Genomic DNA, 23,692 nt, shown 5'->3' with positions numbered 1-23,692 from the left:
ATCAGCTTTGAAGCTTTCAGCGGAGGCCAGAGGCAAGTCAAAATACACCTTAGCTCCGTGTGAACGCGTCGCTGACGACAAGTAGGCTTCGATAATCCTGGCGAACCGGTCCCTCAAATCCACTACGTTTGGCTGGACGTAGCCTGCATTGACCAGACGCGGGGATCGGCAGAAATGGCCTTGGAGGTTGGCCGTCAAGCAAAAATATTCAAGGGAGCCACACATACGTTTGCATGGTTGACAAAGCTTTCCCGTCAGGGATACTTGTCACAGACTGAAACGCTTCAACAGCAGGCCAAATTATCACGAGCTGAAGCAAAGAATGGCATTGAGCGAGTTCAACGCGGTTTAGACGGCACTAGGCAAGAGATCGAACTGCTGGGCCTGGACCCATGGTTCTCGTCCCTCTGGACGTTGCAAGAAGCATATCTTTGTCCTCAGTCGGTGTTTATTTCCAGACAGGGGGAACTCATGAACTCGTCTGAGATTGACAACCCTGCCGAAAGTCCCATGTTGCTGAGCGACTTCATCGACTACTGCGACCACATGATGACCATAGTGACCTCACACGAGAAGAAGCCGCAGACCATCGAGACGGACGACAAGTACCTGCTAGCATTGAAGCGCTCAGTCGAGCGCAGCGGTATGATCGGCCTCCGATCAAGTCTCCCAGTCACCTTACTTGGGGCTGCTCGCCATAGAACCACGACTCGCGCCACGGATCGTGTGTATGGGATCATGCAGATATTTGGGTTTCAGTTGGGAAAATCGAGACCGGGCTGTGACTCGCGCGTCGAATTCTCACTCGCAGAACTGGAGGATGAGCTCGGTCGAGAGCTGCTCATCCGGGAACCTATTATGAGCCAGATGCATATCTTTGAGATTCCTCCCCAGCCTGGGAAGAGATGGAGAATCTCTCAAGACTCTCAACCTACAAGGCGTCTTAATTACGGCGACGGCAAGTCAGTGTTCGATGCCATGTCGGTAAAGGCAAAGCTCTCGACCGTCACTCTCAAAGGCGTCAACTGGGGCCACTTCAGCGGCAAGATCTGCAAGTTTAGCAAGCTGGTCGAAATTTGGAACACTAAAGCGGGGTGGACCGGCGGAAATATTGACCTGGATGGTCCAGAACAATGGACCGCTATTCATGGACCTGATCTTGCGCGCGAAGAAGCGATTGCTTTCAGTCAACAGCACCCAGACGCAGTTCTCTTACTTTTGGGCGTCACAGAGATCAAAATATCTCCCAAACACTCGAGCATGCCTGTAGGCCTCTTGCTTGTCCCTTTCAGTGGCCAGTCCGGGATCTCAGAGACTTTAGATGTTTGGCTACGTGCTGGGATCTGTCAATGGTGGACAAGCACCGATCCGGATCACAGTCCTGAAGTAGTGAGAACTTTGCGGGGTGATTCGAAAGACTGGACTTTTAGTGCTGGCGCTTTTGGATGATCATGTATGAGAAAAGAAACTGTAATCTCAGTGACCTAAAGAGTTTGATTCTCATAATATACCTTTCTACATATAGCATCTCATATTGAGGCGGTTGTTTCACGGAAAAATGACGTCTGGAAGTCATGTGAAGTAAATTCGAATGTATCTACAGCTTCTTTGGGTGGGAAAAATGTGCAAAGAAAAGAGAAAAAATCATCACGAGCCATAGCCAAAAAGGCGGACCGTTACTGAGCCTTCTGTGCCGGAATATTGAGAGTGCTGAAGTTCCAAGTCTTGCCATTGTCAGGAGATGACATTTCGCCCCCGGTAGCACCATGTTCCCAGCCTCCACTATGTCCGAAGCTTTCGTCGGCCTGACTGAGCACAATGGAGACATCCTCCCAGCCTTTTCCAATATTAGTTGCTAGTTTTATTGCGAAATACTCGGTCAACTCACTGTGGGCGGGGTTTTCAGCGCAGCCGCCGGATGCGCACTCAATAGAGATGTAAAAGATGTTTCCCTTCTGCCCTTTACCTTCAAAGACTTTGTCAGTTCTGATATGAAAAAGGGTAGCGAGGAAATGACAATTCGCTTACTGGTTGAGACTGAGGAAGCGAGTTTGTTGTCGATGTAGACATCTTGGTCCCAGAGGTTCGTTGCCGAGTTCAACTTGTCTGTCGCTGGCTTTAGTCACCATATTTCCTAGCTACCCGCTGAGGTGACTTACAGTGCGTTCTAATCGTGGATCCAGGAGAAGCAGTGACAGGGTCACCAACAGTAGGATTTGAGCCTGTTGAAGCATCATGTCAGACGGGGTCATCGGCGGTTCAACTAGAACATAGCACAGCCACTCCACTTACCAACCAGAGTGTACGCAAAGTTACACCAACTCTTTCCTCCATCGTTACAGTACGACCTTTGAAACGCGGTCAGTCAGATATCCTGACGCAACCAGCAGACACATCATCTTTCTTCTTACCCACTAGGAGAGTTGGAAGTCACGCCTTGCAGGAACGAGGCTTGGTTCTCCATCATGATGGCGCTCCATATCGCGACGTCTCCTGAGACCGAGCTGGGAAGCTTGGGTAGAACAAGAGTCGCACTGGCCTCTTGGATGTAGGCCGCGCCATTGGTGAAGAGTGAAACGATGTCAGAGTTCGCCTGGGTCAGACCAATAAGTGTTGCGAGGACGCCCCCAATAGCTTTGCTGGGTCCCTTCATGATCGCTAGTTGAGCTCAGAAGAGTGGTAAGGTTCGAACGTAGATTTTTGTTTCGTCTCTGCGCATTGTACCAGAGGAAGAAAGGCAAAAGGATAGAGTCCAACAATCCTATATGAACAAATTTGGTACCCCTGAAAGACGAAGAACCCCTGAGATCGGGCGCTAGTACATGACATTGGGACGAACAGATTCAGAGGAAAAAGCTCTATTCGGAACTGTGTCTGGAATAATTCGCCTAGCAACCTCCTGGCATCTGGAACATAAGGCTCCGCAGGGTGGTGTTTCCAAACGTCCTTTTGAGAGTGACATTGTAATTATTCCGTCCGATATACGAGCTTGGGTGGGGTTGAGAGACAAAGATTAATATATGCATATCGTTAGCGCGTTTCTCGGATTGAGTGCAATGATGCCGGGACCCGGAGTAGCCCGCTTTTCGCGCACGATTCATTCCTCCTGTGCGCATTCTAACATCCCGGGATTCGGTTTTCCTAGCCGATATGAAAGCGTGGGAGGGGGAATTGATGAAATAGCAGTAGAGAATACACCCAGAATTATACTTGAGCTTAGGGCCAGAACGGTAGTCTTTGTCTTGCCTATGCGTTTCATCAATAATGTCTGGATATTTGGTCGGGATCATATGTCCCCGGCACGTAACAATGCACGCATGGTTATCAGATCGTTAAGTTAAAGGTTGCATACGACGGCTGCCAAAAGAGACATATCATGATATTCTAGTCCGCTAAATGCAGTCTTCTAACGATTATCATTCTATCGACTACTCTGCTCATATTGAAATACTTTTCGTACTAATTAGTAACTTACTTATAGACATTGGACTGGTCTAAGCGGGTAACAAAATGGTCTGCCGCTCTATTAGTGCCCTCCCTAGCTCTTTTCCTATTATTCATGATCGTATTATCCCTGTTCCCATTCGTCTTCTGAAAAGTACTCTTCAATGAATACGTAAAAGACAATAGCAAACATAATTTTGTAGACTAGCATCCTACATTGTCAACCACTTGTGGCCTTTGCCCGGCGTTCTTGCGGAAATGTAACCTTACCTCCGGTGCTCAACGAAACAGATTGTCGCGAGCTTTGCTCTAGCCCAGTAACAACGAATCCTTGCTGTCTGGCTTCTTCCTGGTCATGCAGCGTCTAGGCGCTTTTTATCTCTCACTCTATTGTCATTGGCCGCTGAGGCACATTTCCTTGGTTGATTGACAATCAACCCAAGAGATCCCGGGGAAGCAAGGCATATTTCTAATATGCCTCGCCTTCTGACGTCAAATAGTGCAAGGCGTCTGGCGCCGGTGGCTAGCAGCGACCTGTGATAGTTGCGAATCATCTTGCGCCAACAGATACCAGAGTGCCTGAAGACCCTGGGTGAAATCCGGCGCTAGCAGCGACATTGAGATGCTACTGGACGGGGGTTCTCGGCTTATCCAGCCATGTTCACTAGCTGCATGCAGGTTCCCGGCTGGGCACACCATCGGACAACTCTTGGGTTGCCTTGTGGTTCGCCTTGATAACTAGAGGGGCACATAAATTCCCCAAGATATTACTCCGGTGGAGATTCTATTGACCCTGAGCAACGGTATACCGCATCCAGAGTTGGTCAAATGACCAAGACGATAGCCAATCCCCTTCCCACCTTGCTGGGTTGGGATAACGACAACTCGGGCTTTATTACCACCGCCCATGGAAGCAAACTTAAGGCGAACCGGAAATCTTTTCCCTTTCTCTACGATGATTTAGACCATCTTGAAACCTTCAAAACATCCGCAGAGGCTCTACGGCGCAATGCAAAAGCAGCTACTCAGCAATACTACCAGCTAGAGAACGAGATTGATCCCCTCTCTTCCTTGAAGCTCTTGAATGATTGGAACCCGCACTGGCTTGTATCTGAATTGGATACCGCTTTTCTTGTTCTGGCAGCACATAAGCCCGAGCTTGTAATTCGACTTTACGTTCTGCTTAAGGAGCTTACGATGATAAAGGACGTTGATGAGCGGTTCCCAAGTTTCGAATTGTATGGTCGGTATTCGAATGGAAATCACGCACTATTCCTATTACAACAGCAAACCCTGCTGGACTATCCGTACAGATGGGAATGGGAGAAGGTGTTCATCGCTTGGAAAGGCGGTACGCTCTCTCAATTACGTGAGAGGGTTGCAGCGTTCGACTCGGCTATTCGAAAGCCACGAGAGAGCTGGACAGTACTCCAAAGATTGATAGACAGCCTCCAAAGCGAAGTGAACCTTGAAGCCATGATAAACCTGCGCCAGAGTGTGGCAGCGACATTTGACTTCTTTGACGGCAATATCCAGCAGTGTCTGAACGTCATCAGCAATCTGGAAAAAGAAGAAGAAGGCCAGTACGAATTTCAATGGTGGAAAGCCATCCTTGTCAGCTTGTGTTATCCCAAAAATACCTCGGGCTGACCAAATCTATAGCAAAGCGCTCACTTATACCCGAACCGGGCATCTTTAAGACTCTCCCAACGTCTTCCACAGATGAGGTCAATGCAACCGATGAGAACAAGATAAGGGAACGAACAAGACAGTCCAAAGGCTCCAGTCCGAAGAAGCTGCAAAAGAAACCCCCTCAGATAGGAAGGAGAGGCAAATCGATGGCACGGAACCGATCGCCCCCGAAGGAACCCAAGCTCTGGCGGACCATTTGCCTTTCTCTCGTAACCTGGCTTGTGGTAGTTTCTCTCCCCTTCACTGTTCTTTCGACCTTTCTTTGCGAAGCCCCAGACGGCGTCCCCATGTACGACAGCAACTTCTACTCGACACTGAGCCAACAACTCTTGGGATTCGGCGGGCTTTATGCCATTGTGAAGCCCCAGGTCATGCAATGGTTTGCTGCCATTGGATGGTTCAAGGAAGAAGGAGAGGAACCTCCCAAGGGCATAGAGACTAAATGGCCCATCACTTTCAACTGCCTGGTCAGCCTAGCTTTTGTCACTCTGTTGGCTAGCGCGCCGGTCTACCCGTATTATCCTCAGTCCAGTATCCCACTCGGCGCTGTCGCGGCGATTTGTGCCAATCTTGCGACATTGCTCATCATTGAGGACACTGGGAGCCAGATTGTGGGGTTGAACGAGGAGGTGATGTTCCTTCGCTCAAGAGCTTGAGGGGCCGTCGGAGCGGGGGAAATCTTGGAACAAGTATCGACGAGCCCAAGACATGCATAGAACTAAGTTTTTTTTTTTTATTTCATCAATTATTATATGTCAGTCGTCTGTTATTAATTTAAATTAAACCGGCATGAAGAATGAGGCGCATCGGTGGCTTTTGGGTCTGCTTTGTTTTCTGTCCCATGACTAACCACCTCTGTTAGTTTATGTCTACACCACGCATAGCGCCTCATGCGTTCCATTCCTGTAAAACTTCTGAAGTCCCAACCTGTCGAACTAATTATGCCTTCTTCCTAAAATGAAGTCCCTCTAAGTCCGCCAAATGAATACAACGTGGAACAATCCGCGGAACCTTCTTCGCTTTGTCCTAACCAGCCGCCCCCATTCCGCAATTCCGCCCTCGTCAATCGACCTGAGGTGCAGAACCCCGAATGAGAGCGACGAGCCAATCATTGACCTCAATTCCATAGCTTTCTCATACGATGCCAATACCCGTTCCCCGCAGTCGGCTTGCCGCTGGGATCCTTCTTCCCCGCAGGAAGCTCCCAGGTGGCTGCAGCTCGCCTCCCCGTCCGAGCACATCCTCATCGGCATTGGAAGGCTAGGAGCGGTTCTCCTACGCCTTTCGCATGTCAAGCAGTTCTCGCAAGCAAGCGGAATTGCCATGCTTACACGTGTGTGATGTAGTGTAGCAGCCATGGGATCAGTGAAATAAGACCAAGCCCGAGTCCAGACCTGATTGTTGGACTGGCCCCCTTTCGCCTTGAAGCTTCCTCGTGAACCTCAGAATACCAAGACTCAGTACCTAACGTGTTAATCAATATTGAAACCTCAAGATGTCCGATCCAGACTACATCCTTTACTCCTACTTCCGCTCCTCTTGCTCGGCCCGCCTCCGCATCGCCCTCAACCTCAAATCCATCCCCTACACCACAATCCCAACCAACCTCCTCAAAGACGAACACCTCTCCGACACCCACCGCGCCCTCAACCCCTCCGCCAGCGTACCCCTCCTCGTCAACCGGTCCGACGCAGACTTCAAAGTAACGCAATCCGTCGCGGCCCTCGAGTACCTCGAAGAAACCCACCCCTCCACCACACCCCTCCTCCCCAAGGACCCAAAGACGCGCGCCGTGGTCCGGAGCTTGGTCAACATCGTCGCCTGCGACATCCAGCCCGTGACGAACATGCGGATTATGAGGCGGATCAGGGCCATGGGCGGAAATGCGGAACAGTGGAACCGTGAGTTGATGGCGGATGGGTTTGCTGCGTATGAGGCTGTTGCGAAGGAGTGGGCGGGGAAATGCTCTGTTGATGATGAGATTTCGTTGGCGGATGTGTGTTTGTTGCCTGCGTATTGGAATGCCGAGAGGTTTGGGGTTGATTTGAGCCCGTATCCGACTGTGAGGAAGATCGCGGAGGCGTTGAAGGAGAATCCGGCTGTTGTGAAGGCGCATTATTTCAATCAGCCTGATACTCCTGATGAATTGAGGGCGAAATAGATGAAAAGCATAGCTCGATTCAAGTTAATGAGCCAGATGGGCAAATACAATCAGTTTTACTCAAGTATTTTCATGATCGTGTTATACTAGAGGAGAGCAAGATGACGAGAACTATAACTTCACGAAATCATCCCACATTCAGTGTTTACGAAACGAAGGACTTTTCATTATTTCATGCTCATTCTATCTCTCGATCACAATTTTCGCGATCAGAAGAGCTTTAGCGCAGCCTCAATCTTGCCCGAAACCTCACCGAATCCAACCAACGCGCCCTCCTGGCCGCTCCAGCCGCGGATAATGAGGGTATCGCCGTCCTGCAGGAACTTGCGCTCCTCGCCCCCGGTCAATTGCACGGCCTGCTTGCCTCCCTGCGTCTGCTCGAGGATACTTCCCTCGGTGCCGGGCTCCGTGCCGGAAATCGTACCGGATCCCAGCAGATCGCCCGGTCGCAGGTTGCAGCCGGTGATTGTGTGGTGGGCAATCATCTGCGGCCAGGACCAGAGCAGGTTCTTTGAGTTGGTGCGGCTGATTGTGGTCTTGTTTCCGCTGGCGGCTGGTGAAGTGACACATGTTAGCATCTTCAATCAGGGAAGGATTCATAGGATCAGGGTGAGAACGTACTGATAATGTCAACTTCCAGGTCGACGCCCAAAACATTGTTCTTCTTGCTCTCGCGCAGGTAAGGCTGCAACTCCGTCTTGTTTTCAATGCCAGCCGTCTTGGACCCATCCAACGCATCCGCGAGAACAACCCACGGGCTGATACTCGTGCCCAGGTTCTTTGAGGTAAAGGGTCCGAGAGGAACATACTCCCACGCCTGAATGTCGCGCGCGCTCCAATCGTTCATGAGAACGTAGCCAAAGATGTGCTCCTCGGCCTGGTCGACGGGTACCGGCTCACCAAGCTTGTTTTCCCGGCAGAGGAACATGCCCATCTCCAACTCAATATCGAGCCTTTGGCACGGTGCGAGCGTGGGCACTTTGGGCTCAGCCTTGGGGTCTTTGAGGATCTGGCCCCATGGTCTGCGGATGGGTGTGCCGGAGACGACGACGCTGCTCGCGCGACCGTGGTACGCGACTGGGAGGTGCACATAGTTTGGCTGCAGCGCATTATCTGGGCCGCGGAAGAGCACGCCAACGTTGTAGGCGTGATTCTTGCCGGCGTAGAAGTCGGTGTAATCGCCAATGGCAAGGGGCAGGTGGTTCTGGATCTCGGAGAAGGGGATCAGGGCCGTCTTGCGCAGATCGGCGTTGTCTTTGAGGAGGCCTGCGTGCGGGGTGTTTTCGGCGAGGATGGACTGCAGGTATGTGCGGACTTCTCTGTGGACTTTGCGGCCTAGGGCGGCGAAGTCATTTAGTGTGGTTGAGGAGAAGACGGAGACGTGGTCTTGGATGGAGGGCAGGGCGTGGAAGCCGCCGGCCTTTGCGAAGGCCTTGAGGTCGAGGGCATTGTCGCCAATGGCGATGGCGGGCCGGTGAGTCTGGTCTGAGGTTGTGGAGATGATGCCGAAGGGGATGTTTGCCAGCGAGAAGTGGCTTTTGGGGGATACCGAGACCCAAGATTGCGTGTTTGACATGATGGCGTTGTTGTGTGTTTGGTTGTACGTTTGGAGAGTACTGATGACAATGAACGAAGCTTCAATGGACAACAACAAGAAGCTCTCCCAGTGTTCTTCAAGAGTTCAGAGAAGATGAAGCTCAGGTCTCAGTGTGAGGTCATTGCTGTTTGGAATTGGGCGATTCCGCAATTCCGCCGCAAGCCGAGCGGGTAGGTGTGGGAACCGGGCCGCCGCGGAATGAAATGGTCGCTGCGGGGTAGCTCGGCCCCGTGGCGGGGGAATTCTTCTGCCCCTCAAAGCCGCAGGTAGGCGACGCATTTCCGCCTCTACAATTCTTTGATGTTCCCAAGGTTGGTGTAACCCGAGAATCATGTCGCATTATCTCTCGCCGCATCCCGAGCGTTGCATGCTACCCAAGTTGAGTTGAGTTAACGGCCTTTCCCCGGTGTTGTCTGACAAACAGAAGCCTCAATACTCCCATCTGCCTCAGAAGTAAAGGTTCTGCTGCGACTTGGACAACTCCCTGGCCTTGCTGAGGCTATCAGACGATGCCCTGTTCACAGGTGTAGAGACCACTGGCGTCATGGCTCGAAGCTGAGATTCAATGACCGCATCAGAAATTCCCTGGTGGTCTGACACTGATCCAGGCACCGAGCCAGGGTCTCTTGGCGGAGGCGGAGGCGCAAACATGGGATCCGATACTGTCGATATGAGCGATTGAGGGCTTGCGGCAGGGAGGTCGATGGCAGGATCATTGTGCTCTGTAGCCTTGGACCGGTACCAGGCTTGAATATCGTCAGGTGTCTGCAACGGGAGGCTATCCCATTCCTTGACACGGTCGACCTTGTTCTGTCTTGGTGTCCATGCAGCTTGGGGTAGGAGAGCAGGTGAAGAGGCAGAGTCGAAACCCTGGGTATGATCAAGGGCTCCTGAGAGTACGCGGAAGAGAGCAGCTTCAGTCTCGGCGAGTCGAGTTTCTAGCTTATTGAGATATCCATTGGGAATTCCTCTTTCACTTGTGATCAGTATTCATCATGGCTATCTGACTGACTGTAGATGGTTGCATACCTTTTGCTTTGCTCTGGGTATTGGCATCGTCCAGGCTCGTGGCTGCATTGGAGACAGAATGGTCTGCGGGGAAGAATATTCAGCCTCAGGACTTGGCCAGACAAGGGTGCCTCTCAGAGTGCCGGGGAGCCACTTACAACTTCCTATCACACTTGAACGGTGTTAGTCAACTGCCGTGGTCAAAGTCGCCTAAAGACACATTGTCGGACTAACCCGTCGTTTCCTCTGGCGGCAACTCTCGCAGGCAATTGGACTCTGCAAAGTGCTGCCTTCTCTCTCGCTGCTGTTTCGAGACATTTTACGATTCCTTCTCCTTTCTGGAAAATTGAACTCGACGTAAAATTCCGTGTTGAAAACCCTCTATTGCCGTTGTCGTCCTCCCTAGTCCATCGAGCATGGCCGGCGCAAAACTGGTGTTCAAGAACAAAACTCCATGACCGCTGCGGGGTTTTCTTTGTCCGCCGGTGCCCCACCCACCGGAAGGTGCCGTGTCATGGCCCCACCCTCACCGACGTCGCCCCCGACGCGGGCGCGTCAGCCTCTCGCTGGTTTCCTATCTCGGACAACGATGCTTTTTTTCGCCTTCATAGTCTCATTTCTCTCAAATCTCGCTCTCGCACAATGTTCCAAAGGCTGACAGTTGGCTGATCTTACCCCAGTCTTGGCACATCTGGCATTTTCTCCTCCGCACAACAACGTCCGTTGACCGCCCTTCCTCCCCCTTTCTTCTCCTCTCTTCCTTCATAGGTTCACTATCGTTGTACTTCGGCGGACAACTGTCTTGTCTCCCAAGGCCGTCTACTCTCTCTGCTCTTCTCCACAATCACACCATGCTTCGGGTCCCCACCGTGCCTCGAACCGTCCACTGAAGACGGGCTATCAATCCCCAGATCTTCATTCACACTTCAGAGCGGCTATCCCACTCCCTCCGAATGGACGCCGTAGAGTCGCCCAATGCCACCTCCGAGTCGGGAACTCTCAGCCAGGCACACTTCAACCACTCACGCAAGCGGAAACACTCGGGCTCAACAGACCGTCCCACACGCGAGTATGGCTTGATGCGAGACACGGGCAAGCATGACACCGCTCGCTTCGTTGGCTCAGGCAGCGGCATTCACTTTATCCGGGGCGTTTATGTCAGGTTGGCCCGCAAGTCCGCCCTCAGGACATCCCAGTCCACCAACAACATTAGCGACTTAGTCCCCGGAGAAGACGACCAGCTCCAGCGGGAGACGTCCTCGCGTGATGGCGACGAGCAGAACCTTTGGCGGAGCTCTGAGTTGATACCAGAGCCTGAAGGCGATGACTTCAATCCGACCTTTGAGCAGCTCGTCGACTGGTCGAGGAGTTACTTTGAAGCATGGCACCCGACACTCCCTTTCCTCAGTGCCCCAGACGTACTCAACCTCTTCGAGGAAGTTAGTGCTGGTGGTGTGGCTGCCCTCGGCCATCTCGAGCGCTCGATTGTCAAGTCGATACTATCAATCTCCCTAGCTGACAGTCGCCAAAAGGCTCCCGTTGCCCAGCCAATTCCATCCTCGCTCGTCTTTCGTACAGTCGAGGAGGCAATGTCGGCGTCACAATTCGCCCTCTACCAACCAGCTTCGATCCAAGCTACACAAGCTGCTCTCGCCATCCAACTATTCCTCGTCTCCATGCTGAGACTGAACTCGGCCTCCAGGTTAGGTGGTTTGATCGTCAGAATGGCTTTCCACCTGGGCTTGCATCGGTGCCCCTCGAGATACCCCTTCTTCACCAAAGAGGAAGCACACATGCGTCGACGCGTCTTTTGGTGCATTTATTGCACGGAGCGATTCTTATGCCAAGCTCTAGGCCTCCCATTAGATATCCGAGACGACGACGTCGATGTCTGTTATCCCGGCGAAGAAAAGCACGGAACACTTGCCGACGCAGAGGACAACAGATTGCAACTGCTCACATATTTGGTCAAGCACGCGCGGATTCGAGGGTTGATCTTAGAGTTGCGGAATAAATCAATACACTCACGCGACGATACTGCAGATCGGTCCAGTTACGTCCAAGCAGAGCTTGCAAAATGGTCAAACGAGATCCACGACGCGGTCGAAGACGAGCATACCCAGGATGAAGCCACGCCACAACCGCCAATCTCTGCGGGACATCGGATTTTCTTGCTTCTGCTGAAGTACGAGTCCATGATCTCTCTCAATCGACCGATGATGACGTCCGATCCTTCGAGCCCGGCGTACTCTGCTGGTTTACAAAACTGCATATTTGCGGCCAAGTCCATCTTCATTGCTTTGAAGAGGCATCACAGCCAGAACAAGATCCCGGGTGATTCTACGAGCGCCTGTTTGCTTGAACCGTTACTCCAGCCGTCATTCACTTGGGCCGTGTGGATTAGCGCGTTCATTCTTATTTATGCTGGCTTTGAACGGCAACTGCCATTAGCAAGTGCGCTCAAGTAAGTGTGCCAGTCAAACTGCCTACAGTCGCAACTTCGAGGACTAACAACCAACTTCTGCAGACACGTCGAATCAGGCAAAGAAGTTCTCCGCCACATCGCCTCTCGCGACACATCATGGCCCGAATACTGCCTCTCCGCAGTCGACGAGCTCACCGCAGCCGTAAGAGAACTATCCGTCCCGAACAACCCACTCAGACGACAACCAAGCACCAGCAACCTCGCACCAAACACCCATCTTCGAACAGACCTCGGTCAGCAGGCTCGACCAAACAGCAGCTCAAGCAGGCCAAGAGGCCTACGCTCTGACTCAACAAACACACAGCAACCAACTGGTTCCAGCCTCCGAGCCCGCTTCTCCCCTTCTGTCGCTGCGTCCTCAGGCCGACCAGACGAGCCGGGCCTCGTCGCGCCAGATAATACAATCTGGTCACATAATCAAAGCGACGGCCTTTCAGGACCGACGGATGACCAGTCCAGTCGATGGCCCACACAGGCCTCGCCGGCGTCGGGACCGTCCGTCAACGCGGGGTGGACGGCGAGCACACCGGGGGCGCAGTCTGGGTTTCAGGCGACTGCGCAGCAGGATTCTCCCAACTTTGACAGCCAACCATTTTCGCTTTCTCTAGGTGCCGCTACGTCGTTTCCTGCGATGGGGACTTCGGACAATGCGCCTGGCGAGGGGCAGGAGTCTATGGTTTGGTATGATCAGCTCTTTGCTAATTCCTTTGGGGCGATTGATTATCCGTTTCTGGCGGCGGCGCAGTTTGATCCGTCTGTAGATCCTACGTGGTCGTATTTGCGGTAATGCTTAATGAGGAGAGCATTTTCGGATACAGAGTGAAATCCGATGTAGGCTGAGGTTGCGTGAATGATTACTATAGTGGAAAAGCTGGAGCATCGATATGTCTTTAGTCTTTGATACCCATCTTCCTAGCAAATACAGGCAGGGAATTTGTCTCTTGCAACTCCACGTGCGATATATAGCCATTTCCAATGAGTTTTGAACTTTTGCGTGTTGTTTCGGAAACCGCGCGAGGCCACTTTTATTCAACTCCACGGGTTGCAATATGAAGGCAGATTGATAGCTGGTATCGTTGCGAGTGATCCTATGAATCTTCCAAAGATCTGGACCAAATAGGACCCAAGACTTACATTGGGCCGATCCTTCATTTAAGTTGAGATCTCCGGCCCGAGGGTCTGGCTCACCACCAGTAGCTCTGAAAAGATACCGACAGACTGGGACTGATGATCACCGGCAACCCGCCAGTTCGGGTCGTGGTCCCACAGGATGCAACGCTCACGAGACAAGCGGGGCGAACATGTTAATCAACTCGATGGAACATCTTGACGAATCAAGACAAGATGTGAAACAAGAATATAGCCAGTAGTGTGGCTGCGATATCTTTCATTCTCCTACAAGTATCATATGTTCAAGTATAACCCATGATGACGCGAGGCGGTGTAATGGTACAAGCTCTTTCCAGCATGACCGTATGCGTTCTTCCAGCCATCAGTAGGCATACTTGGTACCGCTCGCGCCCATCTTCTTGTTCGTAGAGACCAACCAGAATCGCAACGCCCATGTACCAGCAATACAAGCAAACGCAAAGGCCGCATTGCTCGACATGGCCGTAAGGTACCTAGGACCATCGCTCTTGGGGTACTGCAAAATCACTGTTAGTTTCGACGCCGGCAACAAGAGACGCGGATGATTCACGTACCAGGTAAGCAGTGTAGATGTACGACGCATTAGCAATCACATTCACAATAGACAAACTGACAGCCTTCTTCTCCTGCGTAGATCCCAGCGTCGCCGAAACCCAGCCCAGGATGCACGAGTTGACAGCATACGCTCCAGATGCGAAAAGGAAGCAGGAAATGTACCGCGCCGCCGTGTTGAGAGTCGCGCACGAGATGACGAACCCGACAATGGCTATGCCCATGCACGCGGTGATGTGCCAGGTTCGCTCGTTGTATTTACCAGAGGAGATGCCGACGAGGTAGCCGAAGATGCCGGAGACGAGGTACGGCGGGCAGGTGAGGACGAGGGTGATGGTGTCGTTGAAGCCCAGGGAGCCGACGACGGTTGGGAAGAAGTTGTTGAAGCCGCATGCAGACTAGGACTAGTGTCAGGATATGAACATTAGGTGGAGGATAAGAAGTGAACTCACGAGATGCATGTTTTGGATGAAGCAGAGGAGCCAGAGACGAGGGTCGCGAATGGCTTGCATGAAGCCCGCCTTGGCGCCCTTGCTCTCCTCAACGCCGACGGTATCCCTGAGCATACGGTCATGAGCGAGTTGACGCTCCTCGGGCTTCAGCCAGCGGGTCGTAAGAGGGCTGTCAGCGAGGGTGAACATGCCAATGACAGCGACGCCAAAGGTCAAGCACGCCTCGATGATGAACAACCACTGCCATCCCTTCAAACCGTGGTTGCCGTCGATAGTGTTGAAGACAGCGGCGGCGATGAGGCCCGAGAAGGATGTGGCAAAGATGTTTCCCGAGTAAAGGATTGACAGACGGGTCGCGATTTCCTTGCGGGTGTAGAAGATGGAGAGCATGTAGATGGCGCCTGGGTAGAAGGGGGCTTCGGTCACGCCGAGGAAGAAGCGGACGATGACGAGGTGGGTGTAGTTCTTTGCGAGGGCGGTGCAGCCGGAGACGAGAGCCCATGCCATCATGCAGATTGCCATGTAGATGGATGGCCGGACGTGTTTCGAGGACATGAGCATGTTGGAGGGGATTTGCATCAGGAGGTATCTGTAGATCGTATCGTTAGGGCTTGTCTTTGGGAAGTTGTAGCTCGGGAGAGATGAACTGACCCGACGAAAAGGATTGAGATGCAAGTGTTGTACTGAGAGCCTTGGAGACCCAAGTCTTTCTCGAGACCATCCAGGCGGGCCTGGGCGATTGCGTTCCTGTCGAGCTGTGCATCAAGTCAGTTTCTCGCTCGGACTGACCGCAGCAACACAGATACGACGTACGTAGTTCAGAAAGTACATGCACCTGGTAGTTCGTTAGCTCTTGAGTCGAATCAACAACATGGAAGTTGGAAACCTACCAAAGTGTTGGCATGATTCTAAAGTCAAGCTTCCTGACAAGGGCAATCTCTTCTGCGCTCGTCTTCGCCACAGCACCAGAGTAATCGGCCCCAGGCTGCAACACGCCACCCTTCTCATCTTCAGTCGACATCTCGACAAAGTTGTCGTTGGGCTTAGACTCAAGGTCCAAGTCTTGCTTCTTCTCGTGAGCCATTGTGGTCTTTGTCTCTGCGCAGACTCAATTGAGATGACGGGAAGAATTTGGGACGATTGGCGATATGCAGCAAGTAGGAAGAGGAAGGTTGACCGCTGAGATCGCTGAGTCCGTGGGTTGCAAAGAGATGAGACTGACAGGCGTCAGATCAGCTCTTATACCTTGGATCTGCCTGTCTTTTGCCCCAGAATATCTGTGCTCAGTCCGGGGTAACTCCACGGGGTTGTGTTTAATCATGCCATGTTTTTTCTTCACACCAACAGAAACCTGGCTCGGTGTCCCTTTTCCCTAGATGCTTTCCTCGCAAACAAACGAGGAAAAGTCTCCCTCGTTCCCCGGACTTATACTAGCTTAAGCGGACAAAGAAACTACCGGGGCATTTGGGGTAGATCTGCGGGGGACGCGGGGAAATGGCATGGCAAGCCAGGTTCTTCACCACGTTTAGCTGGGTTACGATGAGGGGGAATTCGACGAGCTAGGGGCACATGTTCATCTGGATTGGTGTTGCTAAGGCTATTTGACGGGTCTCTTCTGCTGACCCATCCGGTCGGACGGGCTTGCGGGGGCGTATCGGGCCCAGAGACGTGGGACTGACTTACCCCGGATAGCTAAAATACAGACTAATTGAGGGTTGCGCATGGGGTTTTGTTGATCCTTGGAATGATATGAATTAGAATATTCCTAGATTGAGACATGGAAATGGGCCTAGGAGGTCTAGATCCTCAGACCTTGGGAAGTGAACGATTTCTAGACAGAAGATGATCTGGAAGGTGAATTGGAGATAGGACGATACGGCACTGATCACGATCACAAATTCACATAAGACGAGAGATGAAATACTTCAATGTTTGCAAATGCCTTTTACGCCTTGGAGACGCCCAGGACTTTTCGATTAGAGTCTAATATAACGCGAACATGAGCCTTTCTTCCAGCGTCCTGCTGCCCGAAGAAAGACTCGTTGGTCAACCTTTCTAGATACAGCTCATACGCGGGCATGTACCCCTGAACAAAACGAACAACCTCCGCATCCGTCATGCCCGCACCTTTCTTCTCCCGCAACGCCCTCTCCTGGTCCAGACGCCAGTGGTAGACGTTGACTAGCTGGTCTGTGCTGAGGTGAAGGAATGCGTCGAACCGCCAGGGGCCCATGAAGCTCTCGCAGTACCTTTCCAGGTTCCGGTTGATGAGCTGAAGATGCTCGAGGCTATGACTGGCTAGTGTCGTTGCGGATAGCTGGATGACCTCGGAGTTTGCTGTTGATAATTCCTTGGCTCTTTTCCACTTCTCCTCAACTTCCTGGGGCGACAGTGATTGGAAACCAAGGCACCAACCCTCGAAGATGAGAACTTCCAGAGGTGGGTTCCTGGGCACGCTGTCCCACTGTGATTCTGGGGCTCTGCCACCTTCACCGCTGAAGAGACTTTTGTCGAATGACGGCCACTTGATGGGCTCTGCGACCGTCTGATTTGACTGCGGCTGTGACACATCGTCGAAAAAGCGTCGCGCTAGATCTTCATCATGTGTTCCTGGTTGTCCGCGAGTCCGGAGAAGACCATTCCCGGGGTTGGAATCTCTCAATGATATCAGTTGGTCATGATTGTGATAAAGGTCGTCTAGTGAAAGCGTCCTTGTGTTGATGCCATACTTGGCGTTGAGTGTGTTGGTAAGAGCCTCAGCCCATGTTGACTTTCCACTTCCCTGCAGGCCCGAAAGGCCAAGAATAAAGGGGGTCGCCGACTCCGCTCTATGTGCCTTGATTGAGGGGAGAATTTGCTGGATTACAGCTTCCAAGGCTGTTGTGTCGATCATGGTGAAATATTACCTTGACGCTCAACCACCTGCCAACGAGAAACTTGCCAGTTGAAAAACGCTTCTCAAGCCCGAAACCGAGGAGGGCGCGTATGCTAGCTCCGGAGGGATGCACGTGTTGATATGCTTTCAAATGCTTTCAAACGTGGGGAAGGCTTGTAAATGACTCTGCGTGAGACTAATCGAGATTCAGGGTAGCTGCGTTAAAAGGCTCATCCTGTCTTGCGTGGGAGGCAATTAGGAAATAACTCAATACCGTCGAATGATAGTCCTGCGGCGTTGTCTTTGTCCGCTGGTGAAGACACATCCGCGGACAAAGTCAATACCGCTCCCCGGACCCCAGATCGCCTCCACCACGAACCCCAACTCCACAAACCCCCGACACTTGCGGCGCATTCCCGAAGATGGTGGGCGATGAAGACGGTGATCTAGCCGTTGTCGGCGGGAATCTGACGGTTACAAAAGAAGACAGCTTCACTGCGCTCTGACATACCCTGCAACACAACTATCACCACCAACCTCAAGATCTATTCCATCTTATAATCAAGGGAAAGAAACGAATCATAATTACCCCTCGAATCTGGCCCCTCATATCATAGTATCACCAAAAACATCCACCCACTTTAACCCCCTCCCAATCATTCAAGATGTCGCCCAGTGCGCTCCCCGCCCAAAAGTCTTACAGCATCGCCTCCATGGGGGCTGATGGCATCGGCCCGGAGGTGATCGAGGCCGGTGTGGAGGTCCTCAAGGCTCTGTCCGAGACTCTTGGCACATTCGATCTCAACTTCACTGATTACGACTGGAGCTCCGAGACTTACAAGAAGACCGGAAAGTACATCCCGGACGGCGGCCTTGAGCAGCTCAAGAAGCACGACGCCATCCTCTTCGGCGCCGTCGGTGCCCCCGGTATGTTTCCTCCATTAGTCAAGACTCAACCCGTGCGCATTACTAACCAGCGCAGATGTCCCTGACCACATCTCCCTCTGGGGTCTCCGTTTGGCAATCTGCCAGCCCTTCCAGCAGTACGCCAACGTCCGTCCCACTCGTGTTCTCCGCGGTACGCAATCTCCCCTCCGCAACTGCGCCGAGGGCGATCTGGACTGGGTCATCATCCGTGAGAACAGCGAGGGCGAGTACGCCGGCCAGGGTGGTCGCTCGCACCGTGGCTTCCCATGGGAGACTGCCACCGAGGTCTCCATCTTCACTCGCCACGGTGTTGAGCGTCTGATCCGCTTCGCTTTCGAGACGGCCCGCAGCCGTCCCCGCAAGCTTCTCACTTTTGTCACTAAGAGCAATGCCCAGCGTAATGGCATGGTTCTCTGGGATGAGGTTGTCTACGAGGTTGCCAAGGACTTCCCCGATGTCTCTCTTGACAAGATGCTCGTTGACGCCATGACGACAAGAATGGTCCTTAACCCCAAGAGCTTGGACACCATTGTGGCCACCAACCTGGTAAGTATATGTTTGTCAATTCAGTTTATGTATGATTAGGGGACTAACGAAGGCTCCAGCACGCCGATATTCTCTCCGACCTGGCTGCCGCCCTCGCCGGCTCCATCGGTATCGCCCCTACCAGCAACCTGGACCCCAGCCGCAAGAACCCCTCCATGTTCGAGCCCATCCACGGCTCCGCCTTTGACATCACTGGCAAGGGTGTCGCCAACCCCGTTGCTACTTTCTGGACCGCTGCCGAGATGCTCGAGTGGCTCGGCGAGAAGGAGGCCGCGACGCAACTCATGGAATGCGTCGAGAACGTCACCGGCAACGGTATTGTCACTGCTGATCTCGGTGGCAAGGCGACGACGAAGGAGGTCACTGCTGCCGTTGTGGCTGAGATCAAGGCCAAGCTTGGCAAGAGCAAGCAATAGAGGGTCACTTTGACAGAAGAGATATGGTGGAAGATTTATGATTGCGCATGAGGAGGACCTGAGCTTACACGATAGGAAGCAACGAGCAAATAGAATACCAGCATATATGTACATTTACACACCCGGTGCGCTTACATGGCGCTTTATGGGCTACCTTATCTTTCAGACCATCGGGCACCGTTCTTATCAAACCTCGAATATGAAGCGAGTCGCACTTGGAATGTCACCCTCCTTCATGATTGATACTTAAACTCAACAATCTACATCGCGATTATCAGCTCGCTCAATGATGGAGATGTCCCTAACATCAACCTAATAACTCTAGGACAACAGATTGACTGTGATAGCCCCTAACTTCCTCTAGAAATTGACAGCGTCATCTTTAAAATGAATCTTCAAGTCGATAGAAGTTCCTACATAAGAGTTTGATGAAAAATAGCACTCTAAGCAGAACAGAAATGATACCAATGCAAGTACCTTAGGTAAGTATGGTACGGATAGAGAGTCCTGAAAGTCATGATGAGCATCTCGATGAGGGCCTCATTAATTATCCCGTCCTTCTCAAGCCACTTACGTCAATGAACTTGTTTCCAAAACCTGCAGTGACATGATGCCGCTTGACCTCCAGATGAGTACGTGGGAAAGGTCTAGAACGTTTCGCATCGTCAAGTCCATGAGATGCATGTGCTATTCCTGTACAATACATGACTATGTTCTAGAATCTTTGTGACAAGCTAGTCTTCTTCCCTTGAAGCAACAGGAGGTTACATTCCGTTTGCAAACCCGATTCGCTCCGACTTAGCCAAGCCCCTGATACTCCCGACATGAAACGATTCCCAGTCGGGGCGGCCGATGACTCTGTACCTCATCTTGAATCTTTAATCTTGACTTTCATAAATTGTCCCATGCCTGTTAAATAGACTAGGTACGCTGGAGACGTGCACTTAATATTCTATAGAACACGTGCTAAGTGAGCATCGCCTGCTCCGTGCTGTAGGGGCCTATGTGAAGTGACGAACTCATCACGAGATGAACGGAAGAACAATATTCTTACCCACTTCACATGCAAAAACTCGACAGGGCCGTTCGCCCCATTGACGACCTTAATTTTGTCCCATCCTCCCTTACGATTCGCGGTAGCTGCCCGATCCGAGTCAAGTCTGTTCTCACCAATCCCCAATAGTCTAGCGTATTCGGCCGTGCTAGCTGCACTGCTGCACCTCTCAGCCTTGACGATGTAACGACGGACCCAGCGCGCCGGGTGCTCTGACAGTGATGTTTCCATGAATCGCGTGGCAGGGGAAATGAGGATCTGACACAGCCCGCTTGTTCTACCGTCGATCTAGAAAGAAAGAAAGAAGACGGAAATAATTAAAGGCGCTAGCATGGCAAGGGACGGAGGTACGGCGAGGGCACGGTTGATGGCCCCAGTGCTATTTTTTTCCTGCGTCGAGAACTCTCGCTCCGATGTTTCCGTGGAACGTGTTTGGAATCTTTCTCCATCCATCTATGAGCACTGAGAAAAGGTCAGGAGGCTCGGAAGTCGCATCTACTGCGTCATCCGCCGACCAAGCGGGGCGGGGCGTCTGATGCTACAGAATGCGTACAACGTCGCGATCCGGCGGGCCGTCATGTGCAGGCAGGCAAGGTAAAGTGAAGTAACGTATGTATGCACTTTACATGTAGGCATGTGGAGGAAGGGTAGGTAGGATTGATCTCGAATCTCACATCTCACGATGTGAGATCAACGGACCCGGAGCCCCGGAGGGAGAGCAATCTGCATCTTGCAGCGAGCGATGTTACTCGGCCTCGAAAGCGACGGGAGCTTCAGTTATTACATGGGTAGTCTGAGAGGACTGACTCTTTGACAGGTTATAGGCGCCGGCGGCTAAAGAAGGCAGACGGGTGATGGGCACACGCGAGCTGGCGCAAGTCAACCATCAAGTGACGGATGGGTCTTGTGTCCGGTCTTTAACCCAGGTAATCCGTATGACTCCCAGCACAAGGCAAATCAGGATCAGGATCTCCGCGAAAATGAGGATGCCCGTCAGCCACGAGCGGGCGCCCGTAAGGCAGAGCCATAGCCATTGACCATGAGTTTAAAAGTGCCCGAGGGACCCCTTAAGTGGAGTCATAGGAGGCCGCGGGAAATCCCATTGACAGCGTTGATCAACGCATCCTTGAATACACTTGGTGCCTAGGCGCCCTGGACCGGCGATGGGCGATGTATGATGTGGTAGCTCATAAACATGGGAAAGGGGGGGAGGGAATGGGCTGCTGCGTTTGGATGGCAGGAGAGTCATGTTGCTTCTCCTGTATCATGAAGACATCAATCCCCAGTTCAGATCGAAAAAGAGGGGGGATGGGTGGGTGGATGGATGGACAGTAGCAGAGGAAGTCGCTGCGTGTCAAACGAATACCGGCTAGTTTGCCCTCATCCCGTGGTCCGACACAATCGTGCGAATAGACGCTTTAGGTTGGGGGAAAGGTAGACGTGAGCAGACCGGGCACTCGGATACAGCTCCATGTTATCTGTCCGAAATTCTGTCCGGCCGTTCCAGCACCAACAACGCTTCTTTGCAAACCTTTTGATTCGGCCGTCATGCTGTAAAGGCCGAAGCGTAGCTCTGAGCTGCGTTAGTGTCGACTCCTCACAGTTCTGGATGGGTCCGGAACGTGGGAATGATGGAGACAAGCCAGAGGGTCTAGATGCTAGCTGAGTTCCGGGTTCATGGGATATCCATCGACTTCTAAACGTCGTAGACAAAAAGTCCATATATACCCTTCAAAGGTCAGACCATAACCACCGCAGTAAAACGAGGTGGATATCGCAGGGTAGAACCTTGGTGCAAGCCATGGCATGCCTGCATTAAATAACAGGAAACATGGGAGAGTCTCGCAAAATGGGGAAATGCAGAATTGGGGGAAAGAAACTGGATAACTGGACTTTTGGGGGAGCTTTTTTGCGCTTTGATCGTGTGCCTCTGCTGCAAATTGCAGGATAAGGGAGGACTTGGACCAGCTCTCTGGGATGAAGCTCTGCATTGGCAAAGGAAAAGGTCGGGCGGGCCTGAATGCAACTTGTGCCCTTCCCCCTCCTAATGCCACAGCTCCCTCCCTCTCCTACAACACCTCAGCTGAATATGCCCTTGATCAGTTGAACACGGCGTGCATGCGCTTCTCTGCCGTGCTTCTTCTGTGCTTCTGCTGCCACGCTTCTATCGCTCTCTCTCTCCCTCCCTTTCTCTATGCCTTCACGGTCTCTACTAACGCGTCCCATGTGCTCTGATGTCCGGACTTGACTCCGCACTAGCGTTTGACGCTAGAACTGAACGCAACCGAGCGGGCAACGGTTCTGGCTCGAGTCAAGAGCATGGGAACCCCGGGGGCGCCGGCTGTTCCCCAATTTCTTAGTTACAAGTACGTTGGTAGGTCCTTTTGCTCTTACCAAGGGGCGCCGAAAGTCGATCACAGAAGCTGCAAAGTGGGCGGCGTGGGAGGGAGAGCCGACGCCAGGGTCGGCCCCTGTGTCGGGAGCTAATCGACGTGTTCCGCAACGGAGTCCGTCGCCGATCGTGGAGAGCCAAATCCTCCGAAAGTTCATGTTCCGACTGGAGTCTGGCTAGATCCCGGGAAACATACTTCATGTCTCACAGAACTGAGAGGTCTTGGCCCTGGCGAGTTCTGGCCAAGGGGGGCTTGGGGGCCACGGCGCCAAGTATCGTGTCTTGTCTTGTCAGCTCGACACCACTCCTACCCCCTTTCATTCGGTGATTTATTTTGCCTTTCCCAACACACAACCCACAAAGGGGGGTGGGTGGGATGGAGGCGGTAGACGCGGGCAAAGAGAGTCCAGAGCATTGGCGTTGCTGATTGAGGTGAAGCTCTGGGTTAATGCCGACCAAAGTTTGCAAAGGAGGGAGGATGCCAAACACTTGAAGCCAACACCACTTTGTGACCGGTGCCAACCACGCGACTAGGACGGCTTCCCAGGACCAAGGAAGCTCCGCCAGTCCGTCAAAGGAGAATCCGAGGACAACGGCCCTGCTATTGATTCTGCAGCAAGTGCTGCTACGGATGCTACAGCTTTCTTGGCAGCCCGCCGCTGACCGCTGCTGCTCGGAGCCCGAAAAGGAACATCCTCTGGAATGGCTCAGATACAACCTGGGCACGTTTTCGAAACCAGGGACCGGCCGGTCAGGCATCCGTCTGATGTCGCGATGCATTTCATGCTGCCCTCATGATTCGTGTTGCGACGGTGGGCGAACGTGCACCTGGGATCCGCGCCACCACACACACCTCCCTCTCTGCTTGGCCAGTGAACACCTTTCCATATGAAGTAGTTGACCGCCGCTTCGTGTGGGTGGTAAAGAGGGAGGGAGAGGTAA

General features: G+C 52.5%; 9 protein-coding genes across 9 annotated transcripts; 4 read left to right on the top strand and 5 right to left on the bottom strand.

The window, feature by feature from the left end:
- Nucleotides 1-174: 174 nt before the first annotated feature.
- Nucleotides 175-1,449, top strand: HER10_EVM0009393 (uncharacterized protein; the record flags this gene model as incomplete). Its single annotated transcript, XM_035478882.1, has 1 exon — nt 175-1,449. One exon carries the CDS (start codon nt 175-177, stop codon nt 1,447-1,449), a length of 1,275 nt encoding a protein of 424 aa, XP_035328339.1.
- A 227-nt stretch (nt 1,450-1,676) lies between these two features.
- Nucleotides 1,677-2,653, bottom strand: HER10_EVM0006589 (uncharacterized protein; the record flags this gene model as incomplete). The annotated part of the gene is made up of 6 exons (XM_035476171.1): nt 1,677-1,837; nt 1,889-1,966; nt 2,029-2,106; nt 2,160-2,222; nt 2,293-2,348; nt 2,412-2,653. 6 exons carry the CDS (start codon nt 2,651-2,653, stop codon nt 1,677-1,679), a joined length of 678 nt encoding a protein of 225 aa, XP_035328111.1.
- A 3,348-nt stretch (nt 2,654-6,001) lies between these two features.
- On the top strand, nt 6,002-7,297 carry HER10_EVM0007025 (maleylacetoacetate isomerase; the record flags this gene model as incomplete). Its single annotated transcript, XM_035476592.1, has 2 exons — nt 6,002-6,028; nt 6,632-7,297. The coding sequence occupies 2 exons, from the start codon at nt 6,002-6,004 to the stop codon at nt 7,295-7,297; spliced, it is 693 nt and encodes a 230-aa protein (XP_035328139.1).
- A 176-nt stretch (nt 7,298-7,473) lies between these two features.
- On the bottom strand, nt 7,474-9,143 carry HER10_EVM0011989 (fumarylacetoacetase). Its single transcript, XM_035481394.1, has 2 exons — nt 7,919-9,143; nt 7,474-7,850 (listed from the first exon to the last, which is right to left on the bottom strand). The coding sequence occupies exons 1-2, from the start codon at nt 8,871-8,873 to the stop codon at nt 7,507-7,509; spliced, it is 1,299 nt and encodes a 432-aa protein (XP_035328566.1). The 5' UTR covers nt 8,874-9,143; the 3' UTR covers nt 7,474-7,506.
- A 57-nt stretch (nt 9,144-9,200) lies between these two features.
- HER10_EVM0003356 (uncharacterized protein) lies at nt 9,201-10,220 on the bottom strand (the record flags this gene model as incomplete). The annotated part of the gene is made up of 4 exons (XM_035473036.1): nt 9,201-9,864; nt 9,924-9,986; nt 10,061-10,074; nt 10,137-10,220. 4 exons carry the CDS (start codon nt 10,218-10,220, stop codon nt 9,342-9,344), a joined length of 684 nt encoding a protein of 227 aa, XP_035327790.1. The 3' UTR covers nt 9,201-9,341.
- Nucleotides 10,221-10,497: 277 nt separating this feature from the next.
- HER10_EVM0006323 (fungal specific transcription factor domain-containing protein) lies at nt 10,498-12,370 on the top strand (the record flags this gene model as incomplete). The annotated part of the gene is made up of 1 exon (XM_035475911.1): nt 10,498-12,370. Exon 1 carries the CDS (start codon nt 10,856-10,858, stop codon nt 12,368-12,370), a length of 1,515 nt encoding a protein of 504 aa, XP_035328074.1. The 5' UTR covers nt 10,498-10,855.
- A 1,509-nt stretch (nt 12,371-13,879) lies between these two features.
- Nucleotides 13,880-15,624, bottom strand: HER10_EVM0009067 (vitamin H transporter; the record flags this gene model as incomplete). Its single annotated transcript, XM_035478566.1, has 7 exons — nt 13,880-14,032; nt 14,091-14,162; nt 14,214-14,486; nt 14,541-15,129; nt 15,192-15,295; nt 15,354-15,375; nt 15,431-15,624. 7 exons carry the CDS (start codon nt 15,622-15,624, stop codon nt 13,880-13,882), a joined length of 1,407 nt encoding a protein of 468 aa, XP_035328313.1.
- An 861-nt stretch (nt 15,625-16,485) lies between these two features.
- HER10_EVM0004073 (uncharacterized protein) lies at nt 16,486-17,433 on the bottom strand (the record flags this gene model as incomplete). The annotated part of the gene is made up of 1 exon (XM_035473730.1): nt 16,486-17,433. The coding sequence occupies one exon, from the start codon at nt 17,431-17,433 to the stop codon at nt 16,486-16,488; it is 948 nt and encodes a 315-aa protein (XP_035327858.1).
- A 416-nt stretch (nt 17,434-17,849) lies between these two features.
- Nucleotides 17,850-19,304, top strand: HER10_EVM0008785 (tartrate dehydrogenase; the record flags this gene model as incomplete). The annotated part of the gene is made up of 3 exons (XM_035478294.1): nt 17,850-18,342; nt 18,398-18,888; nt 18,948-19,304. Exons 1-3 carry the CDS (start codon nt 18,081-18,083, stop codon nt 19,302-19,304), a joined length of 1,110 nt encoding a protein of 369 aa, XP_035328290.1. The 5' UTR covers nt 17,850-18,080.
- Between the last annotated feature and the right edge of the window lie 4,388 nt (nt 19,305-23,692).

Source organism: Colletotrichum scovillei (genome assembly GCF_011075155.1).
Source record: "Colletotrichum scovillei strain TJNH1 chromosome Unknown Contig00010, whole genome shotgun sequence".
Taxonomy (NCBI): domain Eukaryota; kingdom Fungi; phylum Ascomycota; class Sordariomycetes; order Glomerellales; family Glomerellaceae; genus Colletotrichum; species Colletotrichum scovillei.
This window is presented reverse-complemented; position numbering and strand designations above follow the sequence as displayed.